The 27,570-nt window shown below is 41.8% G+C and overlaps 1 protein-coding gene across 1 annotated transcript in view; it reads left to right on the forward strand.

The window, feature by feature from the left end:
* Positions 1–2,082: 2,082 nt before the first annotated feature.
* The window catches only part of FHDC1 (FH2 domain containing 1), a 37,258-nt gene continuing 11,770 nt past the window's right edge, over positions 2,083–27,570 (forward strand). The window contains exons 1-8 of the mRNA XM_054165267.1: positions 2,083–2,164; positions 6,647–7,276; positions 14,097–14,158; positions 14,692–14,794; positions 23,754–23,839; positions 23,925–24,025; positions 26,659–26,729; positions 26,832–26,939. Coding sequence (XP_054021242.1) covers positions 6,797–7,276; positions 14,097–14,158; positions 14,692–14,794; positions 23,754–23,839; positions 23,925–24,025; positions 26,659–26,729; positions 26,832–26,939 — 1,011 coding nt within the window. The 5' untranslated portion in view covers positions 2,083–2,164; positions 6,647–6,796. The remainder of the gene's footprint in view (positions 2,165–6,646; positions 7,277–14,096; positions 14,159–14,691; positions 14,795–23,753; positions 23,840–23,924; positions 24,026–26,658; positions 26,730–26,831; positions 26,940–27,570) is intronic.

The following is a 27,570-nucleotide window of genomic DNA, read 5'->3' on the forward strand; positions in this document are numbered from 1 at the left end:
AAAGTAGTCATCTTGAAAACTGTTGAGCATTTCATTAACTATAAATTTTAAGATCTTCACAACAGGACATGTTTTCATAGTATCCCAAACTATCTAAATGCTATCTGTTCTAGGGAGGTGCACTGTTGCTTATTATAGGTGGAGCTGCTATGATTAAAGTTGCTTAATACTTCCTACTGTAAAGACCTGTTTTCAGTTGTTTGCAGCTCGGATTTATTTCAGCTATGTGGGCAAAATCTGTCTGCTGAGCATTCATTTTTTTTTCTTTGGGGGGGGAGGGGACACAGAGGGGAGAAATCATCTGAAAACCTCAATTTGCTAATGTTTTGGAACAGTTCTGATGTAAAACAAAACAAACAAAAAAAAAAAAAACCAAAACAAAACCAAAACCAACAAAACCAAAAAACCCCACAACACCAGAAAAGTGAAGAATTTAGCTTCATATCTGGACTGGCTCCCAGGTCCTCTGCTGCCCTGTTCAGGTTTTGGTTTGGTTTTTGTTTTATTTTTATTTTAGCACAATGCCATTATGCAAGTCCCTTGTTTGGCTTGCTCTTTCCGTCTCTGAGGGAACATTTGTGCTTGTGACTAGCAGGCAATGTTTCCTTGGTTCCAGCACAAGCAGCTACAGTCCATGCAGCAATGCACTTCCTTGCTGGCGACCTCAGGAGTGACCTGACACTCTCTAGGAATGTCTGTGCTGGCTCAAAGCTGAGCATGTCCTCCGCAGCTGCTGCTAACCCTGCCAAGTGGGGATGTGTGGCATGAGATGAATTGCCATTTCCTGCAGCTGGACCATTTTCACTCGGTGAATTTTGAGCATAAATGACCTTAATTTTTTATATTTTTTTTTTTTTAATCGAATGACTCAGGCTGTGTGGCCAGACCAGTAGGTCAGATTTGTGGCTGCAAAACTGTAAGCTAGGATGGTGGTTGCTGAGATTATATGAGCCTGGGTTCTAGGTATGGGGCCAGAAGAGGCTGCCTGGCTCCTCTTCCTCTGGTTCCTGACTTCTGAACCCTGGGCAGAGACAGCAGCGCGCAGGTTAGGCACTTCACACCAAGATGAGACACGTTTCAGTGCTCCTGCCTGCCCACTTCTGGTCGTGCCAAGGTATTACTTTCTCTCTGGTATACTCAAGCTCCGGTGGATGATTGTGCAAAGCTAGAAGTGAGGCTTTTCTCTCTCCCACCTCAGGAAAGTTTCTGATTTTGCCTCTGAATTGACCTCATGTAAAAAGCAATGTTGAGGTGTAGGGGGTTGTGTTTGTTTCTAACAGCCCTCACTATTTATGTGAGTGAACTTCTTCACCTTTACTCTTCTTGCAAAAATGGTTTTATTTTGGCAAAGTATTTTAGAGCAGTGTTTGTTTGCTGTATCATCTGTGGATGACACTTTGGCTTTTAGGTGTCCAGAAGTCCTGTGAGCTGCATGCACGACATAACCCAGGGCTGTGATCACCTCCTAACAGTTGTAAAACAACTTCAGACACTGTCCGCTTCGGAGACACTGCCAGCAGGGGCTCCTAAAGTGTGCTGGCTTGCTCCTCTTGCTGGCCTGCTCCTACAGGCTTGCTCCGCTGACCCAGCAGCTAGTGCCGGAGTGAGGAGGCGGTGGGAACTGGGATGGGAAAAGGGGATACTTGCCTGGGACTGAGGTCAGAGGACAAAGGCTTCAGTCATGGTTGGATTAAAGGGAAATTCTACCATGTTTGTTCCACGCGGGATAGTGGCTCCTAGGACCCCTGCCCTGTTCTTGTAGAAATAGGTGCAGGGATGTCCGTGAAAGCACCTGGTATACTATACGTACGTTTATATACCCCTCGGAGCTTGTCTGGACCGAAACCCACCGGGGACACACCTCCGCAGGCCGCGGCGGCAGCACCCGGCGCTGAAGAGCCGGTTCCCCTCCACCTGCGCAGGCGTTGGGTACCCTCGGCCGCGGATGGAAGAGGCCGGGGCGACGCTATCCCGCGAGCAAAGGCCGGGGCGACCTCGCAGACCGCCACCGTAGCCGCCGTCACCTGCCGCGGCCCCGCCCGCGTCGCGCAAGCGCGCAGCCCCGCCCCTGCCCGCTCCGGCGGCGCGGCCGCGGCGCGATGGGAAGAGGTGGTGGCACCGGGCTCTGCTGCGCGCGGCGCCGCGTGCTCCCGCGGGCGCGGAGGTGAGCGGCGGCGGCGGAGGGGCGCGGAGGCGACTCCGCGCGAGTCCCCCGTTGGCTGGGCGGGGGCTCCGCAGGGGCGGGGGCGCGCGGCTGGAGAGCGTAGGGGGGTCGTTGCCTGCGTGAGTCCTCCTTCACCTTACTGCGACCGTGGAGGGACAGGGTGCTCCCGGGGGAAAGGGCTTCTCCCGGCGGGACGCTGGGGTTCGATGTCCCCCGGTGTTTCCTTGATCTCTTCGCCCGGCCCTGTCAGCGGGCGGGAGCTGCTGCCGCTTGTTTCGCACAGCGGGCGTGTGCGGTGAGGCTGGGGCTGCCGCCGGGACTGTCACCTCTTTCCGCTGGGGCCAAGCTGGGGGCTGCCGTCGGTGTTTCTGCGAGGGGTGGTCGGGCAGCTCCTGCCGGCGAGTGGCGGGCGCAAGGGCGCCCCCTGCGGGTTGGGCCGAGCCCGGCGGGTTGGGCGGGACGTAAGGGAGCGAGGCTCCTGCCTGGGATCAGGCGGGAGCCCGGACTGAGCAGGTCGTGGCTGCACCCTGGGTCCAGCCTAACCGCTGGAGCAGCATCTCTCCCACGGACTCTCCCTTCAAAAAGCCCTCGGTGCTCCCCCGTGGCCTGCGGCATCGGTCGAAGGGCCTCACGAAGTCAGGATCGCTTTCCGAGCAAGAGCGCCAGTGGTAAGGCTGGGGGCAGCGCTCCTGGCGTCCCCTGCCCTGCGGCGAGGTGAGTGCAACTCGCTGGAAGCCCAAGCGAAAAAACAGCTGGAATCGAGCCCCCTGACAAAACCCGTCAGGTCCCTGCCTGGCAGAGCACCCCTCTGGCTGCTGCCCATCCCGCTGCGGGGTAAAACAGCCTGGGCTTCCTTCCCCGGGCTGTCTGGCCGGGCGGTCGCGCTGGGAGAGTTGTTGGATACATTAAGTGGTTAAACGCTTAAGTTGCTGTGATAGCGCAGGCTGTGTCTCCTTTGTAACCTATGAGATTTGGCAAGATCAGCTGCTGGTTATCTGAGGCAGCGCTAGCAGTGCTTTTATCTGCAGTTAGCAACTAGTTGCACCTTTTACCTTTTTGTATTGCTGTTGTTGAGACCCAGACAGCCAAATAGTGTGGTTGGACTTTGGTGTCAGGATTGGCGTTGTTCTCATGAGAATTTGGAGGAGCCCTGACATAGAAACGTGGGCAGCAAAGAACATAATGTAAGTTAAAGGGAGTTATATCTTGCAGTATGAATTATGAAATGCCCTTCAGCGCACTGTGCATTTCACCTGTTAATTTGTCTACGCAAATGTAGTGTATGTCTGTCTCAGTGGCAACTGCCTTTTTTTGCAAGAAACAAATTACTTCAGAGTGTTTGTCTTCTTACCTGGGGAGAAAACTGTCCCCACCCTCTAACTTTAAAATACATTTCTAAGTGAGATTAGGTTGGCTGAAACAATGAATGAGACAATGAAATAAAATGCTTTATGCCAAATATGGACACAATGAAAACGTGCAGTGAAGATGTTACTTTAGAGCTCTCGTGCTTCTTGGGATGTTTTGGATAACAAACATGCAATAAGGAAGTGTAATTGAGGCATCTTAAATGTTTGATCTTGTGTCTCTTTTTTCCCTTTAATCCTTTGAAAAGTGTTTAGAAGCTCCCTAGGAGTTAACATTTTGCTTGGGCTTTGTTAACGCATCTCAGTCCCAGTGCGTCTTGGCAAATTGTAGTTCGCAGTTGAAACAGCTGTGTTGTTCCCCATCTCTTCTTGCTGTGCATCCTACTGGAAGGCACCTGCACATACCAACAAGCAGCCCAGGGCTTGTCCTGGCTGTCAGTTTCTCTCCTCTCCCACCCACGGTAATGGTGGGGGCACTGGGAGCATCTTCGAGCCCCTCCTCTGAGAGGCAGCGGAAGGCGGCAATTTTGACCAGTCTCCAGGTATCTGGTAACTTGAGACTGCCATCCTCTTACAAGCAGGTGACCTCTGTCACCTGCATCTTGCTTATCTGCCAGAAGACATAGCTGGATGTCAACCTTTATGCTGTGCCTTTCCTCTCACACCTTCTTTCCAGATGCTGATTTTTCCTGGTTCTGGGTGACAGTTACCTCATCTGAAGCAGTGTAAGACTGGTTGGCTTGAAAAGAGTTTTTCCGGTTTTATCTATTGATCTATCTTTACATCTAGGTTGGGATGTTTTCCTCCCCTTACATTCTCCACTCCTTTCACTAGGAGTGTCCCCTGTCTAGCTCAGAAGCCTCAGGATTGAGATCAGTCATTTTCCAGTCTTGTGTGTTAGCGCTGGGACTCTGATGATTCATCACCTACAACTTTGTTTCATTAGGATTTGATCCCGTTTTTCTTGAAGCATCTAAATTTATTGGAAATTTCAAAATGAGGTTCTTGCACATTGCATAGGTGCACGCTCATTTGGTCAGTCTGTCTGTCTCCTTTTTTCTTTTTTTTTTTTAAACTCTGTGGGAACCCAACTTCGAAAGTAATTACTGTTGAATACTGCTTTGTGATTGTGGGAGAGTAACTAATACATTTTTCATTTTTAAATGAGTGGTGGGGAGGAAAACATTTTTTCCTGGTTGAATATTTCTTTAAATTAATGCAACACTTAATTGCTTTGAGTGGTTAATCTCTTTCCACCACCTCACACCTGCTTTTTTATGCCTCTCTGACTCTATGATCATGAGCCTGGTAGGAGACGCATGAACATACAGAGCTCTGTAATAGCGACTGGATATTGATGATGCCTTAAATTTGAAACCTTCTATTCTGATCCACTTTCTTTGTAGTTCTTCCCCTTTTTAACCTGCCATTAACATATTTTCCATCATTACCATGACTTAAACTTCACGGAGATTTTTACGTACTTCTTTTTTCCTATTCTTGGAAATACCTTGGTGAGGTATGGTATAGGGTTAGAAAATCAGAATCAGGGAAAAGGAGTTCGTTGTTATGTATGCAAGCTTTTGAGAAGAGAAGGTGCAGTGGATAATTTTGTCAGTTTCCATTGACTTCAGTGAAGCTGTGAGTGGCTGAGTCCTTTCAGACCAAGAGAGAATTTGCCCTAAGGCTTGTTTTGTGACTTGTGTCTGTTTGTTTGTCTACACTCTTAATGACGGATCTCTGGCAAAAACAGCAAAGGTTTTTCATCACTATTATTCAATGTCAAATTGATCTGGGTTGCTATTAGCTCTATGTGAACCCTGCTGAAGAGGCGTGCAACTCAATCAGTGCCAAATTTCTGATTTGATATTGTTCTTGTGCCAGTCCATTACTTCAGCTTTTTCTGTTGAGGTTTCCCATGACTGATTTTTGTTCAGAGGCTATCTTTCTTCAATCTAAACTTGTATTGAGTGGTATCTCTGGTTTTTCTGCTAATTTCTGAGGGGTTTTTGAGATAATTTGCAAATGTCATTAGAACCATGGAATTCTTCATTGGTCTTTATTTGAAATGCCTTAATTTGTGTTCTGTAAGACTTATGAAGTAAATATGTTTTAATAGACCTGGTTTGTCAAAACTGTGCTTTTTGCAGAAGTTTTCAAGATTTACTGTCAGTATCAGCGTCTTCATTTAGTTGGTGACCACATAAGAGAGGTTGCTCAAAACTATAGCCATTCCTGTTAAGCTTCTTCATGAGGTAATCCAGATGTAAAAGCTTCCCTAAATAGTTAAAGCTTTGTGTATGTACTGTACTTAGGATGTGTGGGTTACTGTTCCAGCCAGCCCTTCAGTCCTTTCTGTCTCCACTTTTTGAACCAGCTGTGTTAACCTAGACACAGAAGCAAATTATGTGGGGCAGCTTCATCAAACTGTGGTCTTTCCTATCTTAGTGTATTTTGGGAGGTGGTGTAATTAGACCAGTAATGATAAAGTGCAACTAAATATTGTAGGTTTATGCTCAGTGAACATAGAGAGTTTAGGGACTGCAGGCTGTTTTTCCCTTATTGACAACTGTGTGAAAAACATGAAGGCAAAAGAGCAGTACAATAGACTAGATTGTTAAATCTTCGACATATTGTTCATTATTTTAATGCAGCTTGGACTTAACTCATGAATTAAAAGGATTCAAACACAGTCTGTGTGGTCCAGTTAGTCCACCACCATAGTTAGTACTTATATTTCCCAACTGTGTGTAATCACCTTTAAAAAAAACACCCCTCAAGATTAGAAGTGGAATAATATTTGTTTTAATAATTTGAGATAAATATATTCTCGTACAAAATTGCACTGAACTGTAATAGGTGGGTTTCAGAAACACTGTGGGTGATTTAAGAGGTACCTTTATTTTTGTATATGTTCTTGAAGTCCAAGTACCTACAGCTGTTTGAAATCATGGCGTGGATAAATTTTATACAATTACCCTGGGAAAGACTTTTGATTCACTGAATTGCTTTTCTGGATTAAAAACTTGATACATCTTAATTTTAATGTCTTTTCAGTACAAGGGACAATACTCAGTGTCTCTGATCTGAGTCTCCCTATTGTCCTTTGTTGTAGGTTGCGAAGATGGTACAGTCCCCTCTCGTGTTGCTGTTGCTGGCAGACTAGAGTTTGAGAGAGTGTGGTATCAGTTGCTGCTGCACTTGCTATTCAATGTTTCAAACTGCTCTAAGGAAGTAACACTCTCCTCTTCGGAGAGGACATAAAATGCATGTTATGAATTGTCTCTCCTTGGTCAATGACAAAGAAAATGGGGCTATTCCAGTTACAACAGGATTAATGAATGAGGACACGACAGCATCTCAACTTGCTCAGCCTGAAGCACCACCACCCCCTTTGCCATGTCCCCTCACAGGGGCACCCCCAGCCCCTCCACCTCCCCCAGGGATGCCGCCCCCACCACCCCCTCCTCCTCCGTTGCCTGGGCCAAGCGTACCTCTGCCACCACAGCTAATAAATGGGCATGACAGCCATGGCAAAAAAAAACGAATACGGAGCTTTTTCTGGAAAACTATCCCTGAAGAGCAAGTCCGTGGTAAAAACAACATCTGGACAATTGCTGCAAGATCACAATATCAGATTGATACAAAGACTATAGAGGAACTTTTTGGGCAGCAGGAAGAAACAAAGCCCCAAGACCTCCGAAGTCGATCTTTAAAGTCTTCGTTTAAAGAGACTAAAGAGGAGGTAAGAACTCAAACCCTCTTCTTGTAAAGCCATAGGAACTGACTTGAATTGTGATTTGCCTTTATCTCTCTCTGTCATGCTTCATCCTTAAGGCAAATTTGTCTTGATTTGAAGTAGAGGGGAACAACAGGGAGGATAAACTCTTTGTTTTGGTGGACACATTTATTTTTCAAAGAGCTCACAGTGTTTTGACTTGGTAAGTGCTGTGATTTGATGATATGTTGAATACAAATACACAGTAAGAGGTGAAGGCATGTCTTTTTCCTCTTGTTGGATAGCCGTTGTGTTCTGCTCTCTTCAGCTGTTCCACTGTGTCTTTTCTGCAAGCAAAATGTTCTCCATATGAACATATACCAGGTGGGAGGGAAAAGAATCCTATTGCAAATGTTAATGCTGTATATACCCTTGATATCCTAGAGAAGAGAAGTACCAATACAATGGCAAGGAAATAAATAATAATATTCTGATCAAGAGAATTTGTTATTTGAGATAATCTTAAAGTTTCAGCTTTTATAAACCTTACTTTCTTGCTAATGAAAACTTTATTTCATTTACCCTGCTTTTTCTGGATGCTAAAATAAACTTTCAAGAAGGTCAGAAGATTGTTACTGATTTCTGTTGTTGTATTGAGAAAGTATGTAGTAAGCACTTCCAGGTTCAAACACCCTCTGGTGAACTGATAAGTAGCTTTTCTAGTTCCTAATCCTGATTTATAGACAGGCTCTTTGTGAAGCCTAAATTGAATTGTCTCAAGTGATCTTTCTGTGAAGTAATTGGAAGGTTGACATGCAGATTTAATGACTGGTGTGTATCTAGGTACATGTTAGCTTATAAACAAAATACAGAGGGTGTGGAGTCAAGAGATACAACAGTGTATCAGTTTTTAGTGAGAAAACAGAGACTTGAAGTTGTTGTTATCCTGCAGGATTCAGGAGATGTCAAAATAAGATTGACGGGGGCAAGGTGTGAAACCAATGTATGTTATACACAGGCCAAAACAGGGGTTTTAAAAGAGGTATGTGTATTGCAGACTCTGAAGCCCTGACATGGGGAAGGAGTAATTAGGACCATCATCAGATGTAGTCATTAACCTCTGCATTATTTTCAAGCTATGTTCATCTTCAAATCAGGATTGGAGTGAGTGGACTTCCTGTGCTGCATACACATGTACACAACTCTGGCCTCCTGTGTTTCCTTAGAAGCTCCTCCTTTCAGAACTACTATGTAATGAAGATCTAGTTCTAGTAAAACTATGATAAGCTTCATAAACTGAACATGGTCCCTGGTGTTCAGTAGCAGGCGTGGAGAAGGCCTCAGCATACTACAGCACTCATGCATTTTCATGTACAGCTTGAAACTCAAGGGCATCCTGGGGAGCTTAAGATTAAAATTACAGACCTGCCAAACAAGGGTTTCTTCAAGAAAACAAAAGCCTGCCTTGCTTCACGTTAATGTTTTGGTACATCCATCTGGAGCTGATAGGTTGTTACAGTGCATCTCTACTGCGTGATGCCTCTCCATCCTGGCTCAGGGCTCTCAGGCTGCCTTTGTAGGTGGCAGGCAGTGAGGCAACAGGATTTGACTTTGAGTTATGCTACTTAGGTGACAAAATGTTCAACTCTGTTGCTAAGCTTCCTCAAATGTGACACAGCAGTGTGTCAGACAGTGATGAGCAACTCCTTGTGAGTTAATGGACTTTGCAGTACTAGCTGCTTAGGAAGGAGATAATCCTGAAGAGCTATATGTTACTGGAAGTGTGGAAGCACAGATATGCAAGAGCTCACATGCTTGATGTTACTACTGGCAGCATTCAGCAGGAGTGTGGAGATTGGAGGCATAGGCATGTTAGTAATTTCCGTCATCAGTGCTGTTGGCTGTTGCTCACTTGCTTTAACCTGTGGTGGTTATTTGGTGGCCTTGTGGAGTGCACATTAATGTAGGAGTGAGGAACCTGTAGTTGTGTTCCCTGCATCGCCAGCCTTGTGGTGAAAGGTGGACAAGGTATTTTGTGTTTCTGTACCTCTATTCCTTTTGTGTAAAACACAGGTAATTTTAGATAGTGCTTTATGGTCCAGCATTGAGAAATGTTCTTTAACATTGAAACAGTGGGATTAGTCTCTTTGGGGAGGTCATCTTAGTAGGTCAAGAACAGAATTTCAAGAAAACTTGCAGTGCATGAATTCAAGTGTTGCTTATCCAAAGCTGTACAACCAGCACACGTCCAAAGAACTATACAGATGTGCATGGCTGGAGAGTCTGCTCTTTTGGCTCAGTGGCATTCCTCTTGCCGCAGTGGCGTATCTTCAGTGACAGTGGTGAAGAGTGACTCTCCAGCTAGTGTTGAGGGTGTCCCCCAGAGACTGTGGCGGAAATAGGAGTTTCATACCTTCTCCAGATACCACTGTTCAGTATGAAGTCATAAGTTTTGAATGAAGCTCTCTCTTTGTGTAGGAGCTTACAATGCTGCATGTCCTTTTTAATTCTTCCCTTTTCACTGATTTAGACAGAAAATTTAGATACCTAACTCAGGTCGTTGAATCCCAGTTCTGGAGGACTAGAACACTCATGTTGTTCAAATGTAAGGAGTTACAACTACCTAGTGACTGATCTTTTTGTGTCAAAAAGGCAGTTTTCAGTGAAGAATGCTCACAGAAAGGCCAGCAGGAGGATCACTGGCAGGGGGTGAGACAGGGACTCCACATCTCCTTGAGTCTAGTTGAGAGGCGTCCCTGCCCATGGCGGAGAGGTTGGAGTAGATGATCTCTGAGGTCCCTTCCAGCCAAAGCCATTCTATAAACAGAAGTCCCTTTTGAGATTTGAGTCACCCCTACAGCAAATGCTTTCCTTTTTGTAAACAATCACTCAGCAAACCCTTAGGAGGTTAATTAATGTGTTTTCTTGGCTAAAGGTTTAATTTGTCCTGTGGTTTCATGTAATTTAAGCCTCTGAAAAAATAGGGGTGTAGAGTTAAGTTTATATGCCCATTTACTTTCCCCTTCCTTTAGTAGTGTCACAATATGGCACAATATACGCTCATCTAGGCTATAGCTAGCCTGGCATCAGAGTGGACAGAACAGCTGGTTGCCAGCCAGGGGTGCTGGTCTTGATTTCTCCATCAAACTGTTCCTCTACTTCTATCCCCCACCTCACCCTACTTGTGTACTGGAGAGAAGAAGCATGTCTCTTATCCCCTCTCCTAGACATCCCCCCACTCTGTTTTCCATGTGCTGGATCAGATGCTCGTTCCACCTTACTAACACAGCAAAAAAACAATGACGTGAGTAGCAGTCCCCTCCAAAGGGAAAGAGCAGGCTAGGAATGTGACAATGAAAGATGACATGGAGTGGGATAACCCTGTGGTAAACTGCTGGATTCACTCTGTCACACTGTGGAAGTGCATCTTTCCTTAACCACTCCAGGCACTGCATTAAACTCAGCAGTGATGGTTAGTGAAGTGGAAGTTGAAGCAGGAAACGGTTTATATCCTTCCTAACCTTCAGCACAGAGCCTGCTCCACTGGGCTGGTGCATGCTTGCTGTAATTTGTTAAACAGTATCCCATCGTGTGAAACCCTGTTGTTCTTATCCAGAGAATACATAACAATGTTTAGCTTTCAGTAATCTCTCATAAATCCATTTTGTGGAGTTCCTGTTCCTCACTGACAAACTTATGGCAGGGAACTCCTATTACATTTCTGCAGTCACTGTGAAGTCAGTGTTGATCTGAGGCTCTTTGTGTCACCCAGAACACTCCTCTGAATCTTTTGCACTGATTGCAAGTTTGTCAGAGTTCTGAAGAGTTCCTGTGGTACTCAAGTTAGTTTTCCCCTTTCCTTAATGCATCTAAATCAGCAGGTATTTCAGTAGTGGATTAATAGTTGTCAAACCATTGCTATTACTGCCCTGCCTGCTGCAAATTTCAGAAAAACACTGAGTTGGGTGGTATGGTGATGAGAAGCAGATTCATGAGCGAATCATCTGTCCTTGTTTCAAAGATTGAGCTGTTTCTGGAGGAGGGATGGCAGGTTTGTAAGGCAGTGACACTTGCATTTGTTGGCAAAGTGCAGGCACTGAGATGGTGCAAAGTATCTGAGAAAAACGTAATATTTCCAGAATAGGATGAACAAAAATTTAATAGTTTTCTCTGTCAGGATAGCTGAAGAAGATGACAATGGGGAAAGCTCTCCTGAATTTATCTGAAGTAAATAATGAGAAACTGTATGAGAGTTTTCTTTGGTATGGAGAATCCCAGCAAGACTAGGAAAGCCTGCTCTTAATTCTTTGATTGCAGTTCAGTGTATGTTTTTGAGTCATGAAGATCAAGGGTATTACTGGTGGACAACACTTCAAAATCTCTTAAGGTGGCAAATAGAGATGTGGAACATGCTGTGCTGACACCAGTGCCAAAGGTGTATTTGAACAGAAGATAGGAACAGACTGGGAAGAATTTATAAAAAGCTAGGGTAATGTTTAAAGGGTAAAAATCAACAACTTGGTGCAGACAGCTTCTTGCAAGGACAAAATCAAATGAAAGCTCAGTGGGAAAGAAGAGTACACATTACAAACAGATGTTAAGGCTGAGATTATGAAACTTAATATGCAGCTGAATGTGAGACGGTAGATACTGCATTTGTGTGCAAAAAGTAGCAACTTGTCTTTATAGAGTATCTGCCAGGTTCCCCTTTTGTCTTCATCACTCTGCCACCTAGAAACTCTTTGAAGGGTGTTACATAGTGACAGCTTTTTCAAACACATTTTATAATCTTGAAGTGGACATCAAGCAACCAGGACCAGAAACTGAGCCATGTCTTTTGGTTGTGTACTTGAACAAGAAGTCAGGATAAATAAAAGAGTATGGTTATATACAGAGGAAGAAGCGTGTGTATGTGTGTAAGGTCATTGTAATTAAGAACAGCTATGACATTTTTATGTTGGCCTGGTGAGACAAATGCAGCTGTATATGTGGCCATCTGTTGCTTTTCTTCAAGGGAAGATGTTAAAAAAAAATAATAAAAAAAATCTCTGCTTTTGCTGAGGTTCTACTGTAAATCTGAATCTGAGTTCTGCCATGGAAACCAAAGGTTTACCCAGCTTGTGGTCACTCTTACTGTAACAGTTGTGGACTGCAACTGAAAATAATATCTACAGAAGGTTAACTGTTAACATGCTTTAAAAACCAAGGTGGGGGGGAACAACAAGCCCAACAAACCACCACCCCCAAAAAAACCCAAACAAAAACTACCTAAAAAACCCTGCCAAAAACCCTCCCACAAACAAAAAGCCAAATAAGAATGGCAAAGCTTAAAGGCTTAAACTTGTGCAGAGAAATCAGAGAATTAGGAGTGACCAGAGCAATTGGAAATTGAAGCTGCAGTTCGAGAGGTCAGTGAGAGGTCCTTGCTGTAAAGCATTTGAAAAAGATTAGATATTTTAGGGGGAGAGATAGTTGAACCTGTCTTATGTTAAGGACTTTCCCCTTATGATCTGTTGGGGGAACTCTCAGCTCCTAAGATAACAGGGGAATAAACAACAATCTGTCCTCTTATCTTTGCACATGCTAAAACTTAAGGGCTTCATGCTAGCAATTATCTAACTAAAACTGATACACTGGTATTTCCTGTGTTTTCTAGTGTTTGCTGGGTTTGGAAGAGAAAAAAATGAAAAAAGTCAGAAAATTTTAATACTTGATCCTCTCTTTCACAGCAGCTGAGGAAGCTGTCTCCTGGGTTTAGGTTGAGGATAGCACATTCACCATGCCTGTATTTTCACTGTCACCTGCTGACTGCAGGCTAATTCAGTTTTGTGATAAGGCAAACATTGCATTTCTCTCTTCTCTCTCTATTTCTAATTTGTGCACTATCACAGAGGTCAGGACACCTTTCCAGTTTTCAAACCCTCAAACATCATGTGAGTCCAACAGCAGTCTTGAGCATCTGTGTGTACTGAGTTTTTTTATTGTGGCAGTCAGGTGTCACTGGTAGTGTGAAACAATTCTCTTGTCCTTGTAAATCTCATGACTTGTAGCTGTTGTCACCAAAACCGCTGTGGTAAGATTTTAACCTTAAGGACATAATTTGCTAAAACAGGGCAAACATCTCAGATTTGACCTTGTGCGTTGTAATAGGAAGAAAAGCTAGTGTAAAAAGAAATATCACTTTCATTTAAAAGTTTATAAAATGGGGGGGGGGGGGGGGGGGGAACCCACCTCCCTCTGCATATTCTTTTAACTTCTAGATAAAGCAAACAGATTTGAGCCTTATATGTCTCAGGTTTTGATTCAAGGTGGATCTACTTATCTTCCTCTGGATCAGCACAGCTATTACTTGGCATGAATTAAATGGAGTGCATACTGACCTCTGCTTAGAAAACCCAGCCTCACATTTGATATAAAAACTCTGAAATACAGGGGGTTTGAAGTGTAGTGCTCGCTAACTGTGGGGCCTCAGAGTGCAATACAGCGTATTACTTGATAAGCAACGTTTTTCAGGTGCCTCATTATGAAATGAGCAAGAAGAATGTTTTTATTTTGTAATGAAATAGAATCTATTGTGATTTCATTCTTCTTTAAATGTTACTAAGGGGCTGGTTTTTTTGCTTCACTTAAAAAAGGTATGGATGTGCTGTGTATTTCCCTAGTAAAAACTAGTTCTGTAATATATTGTCTTTGTTGATAAGAAGTAACTCTTGTTTGTTCATTTGGCCTGCAGTTTGGTGGCAATTGCAAACAATCATCTACAGATTGCAACATAAGAAATTATTTCTGCATCATGTAGTATTTTCTTAGGTAGTGGTAGATTAATCTCTCTTGCTTTCTCTCTCAGGTTTCCATTTTGGATGCAAAAAGAAGTATGAACATTGGGATATTTCTCAAACAATTCAAAAAGTAAGATTTGATCTTTTTCCATGCAGCTAGTGCAAGCTGTAGATATGTTAAATCCTTTGTAGTTCTCATCAAATATGTTGTCTGTTTTGCTCTGTTCTTTGCGGAGTTTACAGTTCTGCACAGGTTTGTCCAAAGTAACTGCATTTCATAATTTGGTTTTCTAGTATGTTTAGATTTGAGCCATTATGAGAGTTTGCTACTATTAACCAGTTGAAGTGATTTTTCAGGTGTATATAAAGGAATCCTTTATAGCTCATGTAATACTGCATAACACCTGGTTTTCATTGCCTTAGTTTCTTTGTAAAGAATTAATAGAAAGGGCTGAGGAATTTTTAATTATCTTTTTTAAAGCAAGCTGGTTCAATGCTATCTTTATTCAGCTGGTGATGTTCACAGGATCACAGTTGCCCTTCAGTAAAAGCATTGATCACTTTGAGTAGCCCAGGCATGATTGGTTTGTTGTTTTTTTTCCATTCATGTAACTATTCACCCTGCAAGTGTTAGAAATGTGTGTGCTCAACTGTTTTTTCAAGGTCTGCTGAATCCATCATTGAAGATATTTATCGTGGAAGAAGTGAGCCCTATAGTTCTGAACTGCTGCATGAATTTCTTAAATTATTACCAGAAGCAGAGGAGGTAAATAATGATTTTACATGGAACTTACTTGTAGAGTTCTGCTGTGTGGGATTCTGTTAGGAAGGTCCGTAAGAGGAATATCAAAATCTTCCTGGGGCTAGGGGATTAGAGACCACTGAGTACAAAAGCTGAATCTGCATTTGATGTGTGATACTGAGGTTGCAGTGTAGTCATTTCCTTCCCATCAAGTAATTATAAAAATTTACTTTTAAGATAATTCTTAACAAAAGTGGTGATAAGATATTCTTGTTTCTCTGATGTCCCTCATGATGTCCCCTTTGTCCCATAAAAGTTTTAATAAGACGTGAAACCCTCCTGTAAGCAGATAATTCTGCTCTGAGGGGGTTGGAAAACTCAGAATCAAAAGTATATCTTAACTCAAAAAATGAAATTTCACTTCTTTGACACTTGCCTCATGCTTTCCCATTGCAGTGCCTGTGAGTTGAATATTGGTAGCCCTCTGCCGCTGTTTCTTCTCCCTTCTCATTTGGTGCCTGCTTGGTGCATCTAGGATCTGCCTGTTCCTGGGCATTTGGTTCTAACAGGGTTGAAAGGCTTCTCTGCTGTGCAGCAGCCATGGAATACTTTGGCTTAGTGCTCCAAAGGAGACGTGCTAGAAGGCACAGAATGATCAGCAGCACTTTCCGCAGCATCCCTGTGCTTGCTATATGACCAACATGCCAAGTGTTCCTTCCCCTCCCAGTCCCAACATTCAAGTCCATTCACATGATTAAAGAGCTGAAGCTTCATGGACTGACCTGGGAGCCCTGCTTAATGATGCATGGTTCCTGGACTGCTCAAGTATTTGCAGTGACCCATATGTATGTACTTGAGATAAATGTATAGCACAAACTTGACAAAATTAGCATTAAAATTGCTTGAGTGCTTCACATCAAAGTGATGGCTGAAACCTGGGAAATTGCTAGTTAACATCTGCATACAGATCAACCTCATCTTGCTGTGCTTTACCACTCCAAGGTTACACTGTCAAATGCACTTTGCTTCCTCTGTGCAGCAGCAAATTTCTGATCCAGTCAAATATATAACCCTTAAACAGGGCTGCCCTTCCAGGGCATCTTGTAAAAATTGTTATTATACTGAATATACTTTTGGGGTTGGGTAGATACCAACCAGTTGAAATATAATTAGTCTGGGGGGGAAAAAAAGTGGTGATAGTACATCTAGGAGCACAAAACTATCCCTCCTTCCCTCTTTGTTTGAATTTCAGTATGTATTCCTGCATTTAAGCAGAATTCATCTCCTTTCTCTGAAAGAGTCAGAGGAGAGCAGTAAAGTACTGACTTAAAAGAGTGATTTCTGGTTAACTTTGTGTATATCCAGCAAATTACACTGAAAGAAAGGGGCTTTTTTTTCTTCTTTTCCTCTTTCTGATTTAGATCGTGGTTGTTATTTTGCAACAAAAATCTGTCTAAATGTAATTCAGCCAGAACTGTAATATAAGTTGTTGAATTTTGTCAGAATTTTGTCTGCAATACTCAGCTAGATGCTTTAGGTATCCGATAGGTGTGATTTGAGTGAAGATGTTCTTTCCTAGCAGATTATTTGATAACAGGTCTGTCTGTCAAGATAGGCCAGAGCACTTAAGAAGTGGATTTAAGGAGGCATTTGATAGATTAATAGATGAGATTTTATGGTGCAGAGGAGTATTAAAACTTAAGAGGCATTAGACATTGGATTTATTGTTGTTCCTAAGGGAAGGATGGGAAGAGACTTGTTCCCAGTGTGCAGGTATTTGTATGTATTTAGTTCCATGCTTGAGAGATCTAATTGCTTACCATCAGCAAAAGGAAAGCTCCCCTTTCCCTTTGATATTTTCACTGTAATTTTTTAACCTCTTGGGAGTTTTCTCAGGGAGAGTTGGGGTGGAGAGGCAAGACAGGGAGAAGATCCCAAGTGTGAGGGTCTGGTGGTTCTGCTGGCATGCAAAACTATTTCAGTACCTTCATGTCCTCATGTTTCCAGTATTCAAAGATTAAGTGGGTCCTGTAACTTGTTCACTACGGTGGCTCCTAAGGTTTTAGTGTAGCCAGTTGAAAAATTCATTCCTCAGACCTTTTGTTGTTCATCTTTCTCAGTGTGTTTTTTTTCCCTAAATGTACATTTATGTTTCTCCTTGTATGTCCCCTTCTTTTTATTAGTTTATTGCTTCATTCGTAGGCTCCTAGAATAGTGATTCACTGTTTCCTAAGCGGAAGCCGCCAGAGCTAAGAGGCGGCCACCAGAACTATAGAGCCTCTCTCCACCCACATAGAAATAATCCCAAATCACTACAGGTTGAAGTGATGCTGCTTATTCTACTGTTCCCTATTCTGTTTAATAGTCCCTAATTTCTTTTTAATCTGATTATTGTATCATATGAGATAGCTTTGGTAAGGTGTTGTCATCACATTGACCCATCCTGGCAGAATGTTACACTTGTCCTCAGCAGGGGTTCCCTGGGTTACCCTTAGATGCTTCCCATTCTTATAAAGACTTGCTTTGTTGCAGGAGCTAAGCAGTCAGATCCTAAGAGGTTAGTTGTCATTCAGTTATCAGTGATGACTGTTCTGGTGTAACCATGGGTGTAATTCTGCAGTTCCTCTTTGTGTCAGGTATTTACAGTCACATATCCCAGTAGCACAGTTGTCTTGCAGGTTGGAATGAGAGCCAGGTACCCCCTGGCAGGCATGTGCTCCACCTCAGTAAGTGTGTTTGGAGATGGCTCTTCCTTTTTCATAGTATCATAAGTCCTATGTCTGTAAAAGTGAAAGGAGAGTGGAACCACCATTCCTGGTCATGGCTGCAGAAAGGGCAACTCTGGACTGTCACGTTTCTGTTTAATTAACAACGTTTTCAGTTTATCTGATGTCAATAAACATTAGATTTATGCATTATTAGAAGTGTTGTGATACATAGCTACATGACCTGAATGTTTCCCTGGTCACTAGTTTGACATATGTGGCATATCTTTCATCATTTCCATCCATATTATGTCATGCATCTGATAGACATTCCAGCTGTTTGACAATGGAGGCTATGTGCATGGGCTGACAAATATATTCAATATCTTGTCTTCAAAGTTATTCTTTCTTTTCTTAGTATTGTAATATGGCAATTCTGTTTACATGCAGGTGTCAGTGCTAGTACTTTTCTAGCTTTTTCCCATGAAAAATCCCAACGACTATGAAAGTTGTTGGGATTTCTCTGTGTAAGTGGCAAATACTGGCTCTTTACTGGATGATTTTCTCAAACTGAATTAGACCATTATTGAAATACTGGAAGTGCTGTGAAGTCTTTTGTCAAACTGAAAACTTTGGAGTATTTTCAAATGCTTAATTTTGAAAACTGGGCAAATTCTTGAAAGTGGAAAACCTGGACCTTGCTGCAGGGTTCCACTCAATGTTTTGTTCAGGGCTGTGAGTGTGACACCAGCCTAGCCATCATAGAGTGGTTAAAATAAAGACCAAGAAAAAGTATTGAAGTTCTTAACACATTAGCAAGCACAATGACATCGTTGATTTTGTTTAAGCCTTGTTAGAATTCCTGCTGTTTGTACCTTACTTTGGTTAGCTGTTTTGTAAGATGTAATGGAAGAGAACTGTCATTTATTGGCATCCTGGCCAAGACAGAGAAGAAGCTTTTAGCTGCTTTTATGTGCATATCTTCAGCAGGCCCAGACTGGTGAAAGCTGAGAGAGTCCAGTGTTTAATGAGGTAGAATAGCCAGAATTTGTACTTCAGAAGGGAGCGTATCATGCTGCCAATCAGCTCACACACACGCCCAGGTTATCAACACATTGTCTTAGCTTCCTTTATAATGTCTCAAGCCTATCCTTTGCTCATATATTCTGTTTTAAAAACCCTAGTCACGTCACTTGTTTTACTGGAATTGTTTCTGTCGGTAAGCTCTGCTCTTTTCAAACCATGCTGGTGTGGTTAATTTCCCCCTCTTTTCCTCAGCCAGTGCTGTATGTGGCTGACCAGGCTTCATAACTTTTTGCCACTTCTGATAGCTGCAGGATTTTCTTTTGTCATTTGCTGGTGGAGGTTTGCCGCTGCCCAGGCACGTGCCTGTGGTGCCTCCACACCTAATACGTTAGCTGCTTTCGCGTATGCTCTTGTAGTTGGATTTCCCTGTCATGCCTCTCGGGATTTTGGTGTATTTTATCTCTGTTTTGCTTCAGCACCCTGAATGTTTGTAATTATAGAGAAATATAAAAACAAACAAGTAAACAAAACCAAAACAGAGAAAATATTTACTTCTTCGGACTATTGCACTTGGTTTACTTCTTTATTTTCAGCATTGGGAATATTTCACTTACTTGATTGGAATGTGGGGGAAAACTCATTTGCAAGCATATATGAGGATGAGTAGTGTGCTGTTCTATACTTTTCTTCAAAGATTCTATGCTATACAGTAAAATCCCAGTAATTGTAAGTGAGTGTTAGTGATTGCACAGAAATGACAGAAAATTTGAGTTGCAGGAGTGCAGTACCTTTCCTGGCTGTGAGGGATAATGAGATACTAGAAATAGACACAGCTACTCCAATTGTTCACAAATCAAAGATCAGACTTTCTCTGTTTCATAGTGAAGCAAATTACATCTGTGAGAACCTTTTGTGTCTAAAATCTGGTTTAGTGTGCATAGGCATGCATGGACAATGCAAGGGCATATTCCCTATATAAATTGAATGGAAAATTAAATCGCTTCACCCAATTTGAGTAATACAAAACTGAGCATACAATGTGATTGCGTTCTGTATGTATGTGTTAGACTGCCGTATCTTGGGGCATGGCTGCATACTGCTGTGGAAAAGATGTTGACATAATATGGATGGAAATGATGTAAGATATGCCACATATGTCAAACTAGTGACCAGGGAAACATTCAGGTCATGTAGCTATGTATCACAACACTTCTAATAATGCATAAATCTAATGTTTATTCACATCAGATAAGCTGCAAACGTTAATAAAAAAGAAACGTTGCATACTGTTGTGGAAAAGAAGTGCATAAAGGGAGAAGGTCAAGGCTAAAAGTGGTGGTTATTCATGGTGATTTTAAAATATACCACATTTTTAGCTCTTCTGTGCTCTCAGACCAATTGCAGGCCTACCTGTGTCTGTTCACTTGATTAATGATGAACATTGTTTTCAGTCCCCATAGTTTCTTTGCAGTTCTTGGCTGCATTTGACTTCTGCTTCTGGGAGCCATCAGTGAATCCTAGTTCTTTTTAGAAAGACTTGGACACCATGACTGCAAAGAGAAGAGCCCAGTCCAATCCAACAGGCTTTTGAGTAAACTTCCTTGGAACATATAGGAGCAGCCATCCAAAATGTGTTTCAGTAGTTTTTAACTTTGAGGTTCAGAAGCTGTTCCTTTTAGTTTATATGTAGTGTCCATTAAGACAAATAATGTCTTCTGTTGTTTGGTTGGGTTTTTTTAATCTGCTTCATGGTGAGGTAACTGGTCTTTTTGAGTTATGAAATTTGTATTTACAAGTGAATACAAAATGAATTGTTGTCGTGACTTAGCTATTCCCCAGAGAATTTACTGTTTTAAGGCCTATTAAGCAGAGGGTTTTATCTCATGAGTTGAAAACATAGACATGTATGGAGAACCAGGCTATGCTGTGCTGAGTTCCAGGACGAAAAGGACTTTAGAACTGTTTTGTGTTTCTGTTTTTGTCTGTGGAAAAGGTCACTATTCTCCACCTTGCTTGGGTTTGGGGCTTGTCAGATGAGCTGCTTTGCTGCTTCTCTACCTTTATAGATACAGTTAGACATCTAAGGCAATGGCAGTAGAGGCTAAGATGGCTAATGCTTTTGGTGGAGGGCTTGGACTCAATGATCTCTGGAAGTCCCTTCCAACCTCTGCGGTTCTGTGATGTGGGCTGGGAAAAGTGTAACCAAGCAGTAAGAAAGTCTTTGTTTTAAGGCTGAATAAATAGACTGTATTTTGGGTTAACTACTGCCCAAAACTTCTTCATTGTGACATTGACACCTTATGTACCCATCAGAAAGCAGCCTTGTCAATGTTCTGTTGTGCATGTATAGAAGGGGTCCTCGTCTGGATGATTCTAAGATTTAGTACTCCCTTGTGCCAATCCAAGCATTTTTCCTAATATAATAGGGTAGTAGAAAGAGGATTTAATCTATTATCTTTAAAACTAATATTTCACACAGATAACATTGCTTGCTACCAAAGTACATTTAAATATAGTACAGGTAGCATGAATAAGTTGATATCCCTATGAGTATCTCATGATGTTTCATTGTTCACTTCTTGTGCATTTAAATCTTAAAATTGCATCTTTCTATACTTGCCTGTGGTTTCTATCATCTTGATTTTGGTGGTTTGGGGTGGGTTTTCTGGTGGGCTGCTTTTTGGTTTGGTTTGGTTTTCTCCACCCCCTCTCTCCCTACTCCAAATCTGAATGCCTATGTCATTTTTCAGGTAAACTTCGTAATCGTAACATTAAAATGAGGCTGGAGAATTTGCAGTCTTTGTTGTTGAAGTTGCAGAACACTATTTTTTGGAAGTTGGGTTAAAGAACACCTGCAAAGACTAAAATAGATGTCTCTGTCTCCCTACTTCATTTGAAAAAAAAGAAGTGTTGTTTATTTTGTGTCTGTTTCTTACTCATTTAACAGCTCAGAAATATCAAGAATGTCAAGCCTGATCTTTCCTGTTTTTTGTTGGCAGACTTCTTAAATTACTCTGTAAATTAGGAGTTTTCTTAGGCCTCAAAAAATGGGTAGACTATTTATCTTAGTAGGAGCTTTTGTCTGAGTGTCTTGAGTTAAATGATGGAGGGGGAAGGTGTTAGGAGGTACTAGTTAGATACCATTAATAAAAACTGTTCTTTGATTAGAGTTCTCTTTCTCAGTCATAAGGTTTTCTTGGTGTTTCTTTTGGTGTTAGATTTGGTGTTTGTTTTTAAATTGAAAAGTAAGTTTTTCCTATTCTAGGATTAATTTGCAAATTTTTTTATTATTATGTTCTCAACATTTTTATTTTTTTGTGATGTGGAAAAAGAATGAAAACAAAGCAATATAGAATAGAATAGAATAGAATTAACCAGGTTGGAAAAGACCTTTGAGATCATCAAGGCCAGCCTATCACCCAACACCATGCAATCAACTAAAGCATGGTACTGAGTGCCCCATCCAGTCTCTTTTTAAATACTTCCAGTGATGGTGACTCCAACACCTCTTTGGGCAGCCCATTCCAATGGCCAATCACTTTCTGGGAAGAACTTCTTCCTAACATCCATCCTAAACCTCCCCTGGTGCAGCTTGAGACTGTGTCCTCTTGTTCTGGTGCTGGTTGCCTGGGAGAAGAGACCAACCCCCACCTAGCTACCACCTCCCCTTAGGTAGTTGTAGACAGCAATAAGGTCTCCTCTGAGCCTCCTCTTCTCCAGGCTAAGCAACCCCAGCTCCCTCAGCCTCTCCTCATAGGGCTTGTGCTCCAAACCCCTCACCAGCTTTGTTGCCCTTCTCTGGACACGTTCCAGCAACTCAACATCTTTCCTAAATTGAGGCGCTCAGAACTGGACTCAATACTCAAGGTGTGGCCTAACCAGTGCTGATTACAGGGGCACAATGACTTCCTTGCTCCTGCTGGCCACACTATTCCCGATACAGGCCAAGATGCTATTGGCCTTCTTGGCCACCTGGGCACATTGCTGGCTCATGTTCATTCCTACTGTCAACCCATACCCCCAGGTCTCTTTCTCCCTGGCCGCTCTCCAGCCACTCTGTCCCCAGCCTGTAGCACTGCCTGGGGTTGTTGTGGCCAATCTGTAGAAGCTGGCACTTAGATGTGTTAAATCTCGTGCCATTGGACTCTGCCCATCTGTCCAGCCTGTCAAGGTCCCTCTGCAGAGCTCTCCTACCCTCTAACAGATCAACTGCTGCCCCCAGCTTGGTGTCATCTGCAAATTTAGTGATGATGGACTCAATCCCCTCATCCAGATCATTAATAAAGATATTGAACAGGATGGGGCCCAGCACTGATCACTGGGGGCCACTGCTAGTGAAACAGTAGCAGAACAAAACTGTTAAAGGAATCATTCTGCTACTCCACATTTTATTTTAAATCTCTGATTTAGCATAGCATATGTTGTCTTCCACTTCAAATCACTGACTTTTTTACTGTGAAACCAGGAAAAAAATAACTTGAGTGATTCATTTGGAACCTGGAGCTTTAAAAGGTGCTATGGATATCTTGCTAAATCATGGCAACCTCATCACTATTGATGCCTTGGTGTAGTGTGTATCTCTACAGGATAGTTTAATACGCTTTCTAAAACTGAAGCCTGTCAGTGTAAATGTGGTTGTGAATGGGCTTTAAGTGTAGTGTTATGAAAAGGAAGGATGATGGTGTGTAAATTGATGGAAACATACAACTGATACTGGGTGTGAACTTGTTGGTTGCATGAAGAAATATTGTAACTGAGAGTGAGCTCTGCTTTTGGAAACAGTTGCTGTGTTGGAAGATGTGGAAGAAATTCCAGTTACACTTAAACATGTGCATGTATTTTTCCAGTTCTCCTATTTAAATAAGTAGTAAATATGTGGGCAGGTCAGTGACTCCCAGATCGCACAGATAGATGGATTTTGGTGAGTGTGGAACAGCAGTGTTCTAAACAAAGTGATGAGCACAATCATTAATCAGAAATCAGAGTGGATGGTGTTGTATTTTTTCCACTGGACTGTGTTGCTAGGTTTTTGAGAGAAGAGTAATGTTACTGGGTTGGGTTTTTTTTGGTGGTTGGGGTGTGTGCAAATTACAAGAGCTTGGACGGTGAAGCCATTCAGTCAGTTGTAGAATAGATTTTCTAATACCTCCTGCTAAGTTTACTGCTTTTCAAGGTGTTTCCTTCCAAAGTCAAGTTAAGCTTGATCTTTGATAGAATTATTTTCTACTTTGTTTTTTGTTTTTCTTTTCTAGGTGAAGAAATTAAAAGCTTTTGATGGAGATGTATCAAAACTGTCTCAAGCTGATTCCTTCATGTATTTACTAATCCAGGTGCCAAAGTAAGGAGATAGTAGGTTTATTCTGTTCATGATAGATGTTCTCTTTTGGCTGTCAGCTCTAAACCTGTTTGTTTGTGTACTTCAGCTATGCTCTTAGGATTGAAGCCATGGTGTTAGAGAGGGAGTTCTCACCCTCCTGTGCTTCTCTACAGGATGACATGAAAATTATAAGACGGGCAACAAAAGGTAATTAAACATGCCAGGACATGCATAATACTCTTGTTTTTGTTAGCATGTTAATTAGTCTGCATTATGAAGACTAGAGCTTGAATTTCAGGTACCTTAGCTATTAAGAGGAAGCTAACTCCTCTCTGACAAATGCCATCAGGGTGTGTCTGGTGAAATTTTGCTTCCAAAATAAAAAATCTGGAGACTTTGGACGCTGGTGATGAGTTCATAGCCCGAGTGTACAAGCTGTGTATGAAAAACTGACAGAAGAAAAGATGTCCAAATTAGCATAAATTGTCTTTTGAGTAGAGTTTGTTCATTCATGCTCATCACTGCTGATTGAATGTGGTTATTACACCTCCCAGCTCACACTTGCAGAGATAACCATGGTACAGTTTCCAGATTCCTATATATGCTGATGCCTTTTGAGGTGGCAGTATCAGTAGGCTAAAATCTTTCTTGTAGAGACTTAATACTATTGCTGTTCCTTTGGTTTCTGGTTTTGTTCTTTATGTTTCTCTACGTTTCTGTCCTCTACATTTCACAATTTTTGTAATGCTGCAGCAGGTTATTCAAAAGGTAATCTGCAGTCTTCTACTTTGCAGGAAGATAGCTGATTTCCTAATTTCAGTTAAACATCAATGCTCACCTTTTCAAATGCCTTGAGCGCCTATTTGTTTTGTACCTCAATATGAAATTCCTATTTCATGCTGGCAAATTGTTCAACAGGCTTCTATAGCACCACTTAGACTGCTTCTAGTAGTATAAAAGGGCACTGCAGTAAAAACAGTCAACACTGAGCACCAGTGCTTAAGATAGTCGCTTTCAATGAATGAGAGAAAAGCCTGATGTGTTTTTCTTATCAGTGGAGGTTGAACTAGTCCTTCCCGACTCAAAAAAACAAACAAACAAACAAAAAACACCCAAAAACCAACCACCACCACCAACAGAAAACTGAACTTGGGCTCAGGTTTGAGTTTAGCCTTTCATTGGAATCTCTTTCAAATCATTATTCTTTGTGTTTTGAGCAACAGACATATGCAAGGGAATGTGTTATGTATAAAAGCAGCCGCAGCCTATTGTTCTTCATGTCCTTCACCCAGAACATCTGTGAACTGATTAATTTGTTCTCTCCAGAGGAGACACTTTGGTCTCCAGCTCCTGCATCAGGCCAGTCATGCAAATCAGACTGAGCTTCCCTGTGCTCAGTCCACTTGTGTCATGTGCTCTTCTCCATTTGGTCTTTTCACTGCAGGGTTTGTTGATAGCCTGAAGTTGTTTAGGAATCATCTCTACTTTCCCATTTCTATCTCCTATGTTTCTTTCCTTGTAATTAAGCTGAGAGAATATTTACTTAAAGTCTAATGCTAGGATGGTCTAAATAGCCTTATGGATTCTCATCTAGCCAACAAGTGGTTGTAGGCTTTTACTACACAAGATCTTTAGAAGCTGCCTTTTCTTGGCCTTGTGAAATTTGGTATTCCTTTACTTCCTCCTCGCTTCCTCACCTATAGCTTGTTAGATCAAAAGTTATTTTATTAGTTGTGTGGGTTTAGGCTGCTAACACCAACAACACAAGGGCCATCTGCTTTCAAAATGATAGATAAGTGCATTATGTTGAGCAGTTAAATACAGGGTAAGCTATAGAATGTGAGCTTGGAAGTAAAATAGTTTTTAAAAGTATTTACACTGCAATCAAAAGGATTCCACCTTTTATGAAGGTCATCAGTGTAAAATACAGTACCTTACACTGAAACCAGCTCACATTATTTTTCTTGCAGTATGGTCATTGGTGGATTCGGAGTTGGTTTGCTGTGCCGCTTGCGTCATGCTAATTCATTAACGCTCTACAGTTCTGAATGTCTGTGTCTTGTTTCTAAGGCAATCCCTCCAGTGACTTTTAAGCATATGTATCATTTTCTGTTCTTATGTGGCTGGGTGAAAAGGTGTATGAATTCAGACAGAGCACTGCTGTGCATTTGGCAAAAAATGGAAATACCGGCCAAATGTGCTTCTGTGCTGGAAAAGCCTTGAAAGGCAATTTTATTCCACTTGATTCTTTCCATCACACGGCGTGTAATGTTGTGCTAAATTGTCTTTGATGTGACTGAAGTAAAAGAAATGCTGCTCCAAGTTGGTGATCACACAGAAATAAAGTGATGATTCATAGTGGGAGTGGGATAAGCAAGGAAATTTACACATTGCCTGTTATCTTTTCAAGCCTGCTGGCTAAGTCTCCCAAAAGAAAAAAGGAGCAGTTGTTCAAAAGCCCAATCCCAGCAGAAGGCAAATGGATCATGCAGGGCCCAGAACACTTGCCTCATGGTGGAATTAATAGGTGGTGAGGATATTTGACCACTTTGCACGTTGCAGGATTGGACCCGAATGTTTCATTAGCTGCTAGGGGTTGCCTTGGAAATACTACTCTTGCTACGCTTAAGTCTGAACATGTACTTGAGGTTTGTCAACTGAGCTTATGAATTTGAATTACACAGTACCATTTTTTTTTATCATGACCTTTTCAGTTTATTGTAGTTTCATGTTAAAATAAACATTTTCACCTTTAAAAGCTTGAGATTAAGAGGAGTTTTGCAACCATGTGTATTTCTAAGCAAACAATTGTTAGATGGTAGTTTTCTTGTTCCTCACAGAGTTGATGACTTGTGAGGAGCTGCATTCCATATTGCACTTGGTCCTTCAGGCTGGGAATATTATGAATGCGGTAAGTGACATCCAAAATGGAGATGGCTGATTGACCAAACTTCCTTGTAAGTATTGCAGTCCATTGATGTCATGCCTCAGCTGTTTGCTCTTTTTGTTTTAGGGAGGCTATGCTGGCAATGCTGTTGGATTTAAGCTGTCATCACTGCTCAAGCTGGCGGACACAAAAGCAAACAAACCTGGGATGAGTCTGCTGCATTTTGTTGCTCTGGTATAGAAAAGCTGTGTTGCAACTGCTACAAATGTAGAGCCATAGATGATAGACAATAGAAGGAGGCATGTAACTCAGAAAAAGCAGCTTTTTTACAGTTTTGATTCTAGTCTTCTTTTTTTTTTTTGATCTTGACATAAAATTCACCAGTTGACCCATGTCTGATCATCCTATCCAGAAACTTATGGAAGACTGAAAATTTTTTTATCACATAAAATTTTACCTTCATCTGACATCTTCAGTATAGCATTTCTTTTATTGTCCTGAATTCTTGCTCTGTGGAAGTGATTTCTTTTGATAAATATTCTTTCAGCCATCCTGTTGAATCTTTTGAGCAGTGTTTTTGGTAGAGGGGTTTTTTCTTCCTCCACCAGTGACTGACATGCATTTTTAAACTGCTGAAGACTCTTTTTTTCAATTGACCCTTGTTCACTTTCAAACTTAGTGATTTTAGCAGGGAGAGAATTTAAATACTTCTATGTATGACTTTGGTTATCTGTGTACAAACCAGCCTAACAGATTTCCAGCCACCTGAGAATAAGGAATTAATTGATGTTTGTGCAGGAAACATTGTGTCTTCTTGAACAATGGGCATCAGTAAATTGTCTTTCCCTGACTTTCCCCATTAATA

Source organism: Dryobates pubescens, chromosome 1, assembly GCF_014839835.1.
Source record: "Dryobates pubescens isolate bDryPub1 chromosome 1, bDryPub1.pri, whole genome shotgun sequence".
Classification (NCBI taxonomy): Eukaryota; Metazoa; Chordata; class Aves; order Piciformes; family Picidae; genus Dryobates; species Dryobates pubescens.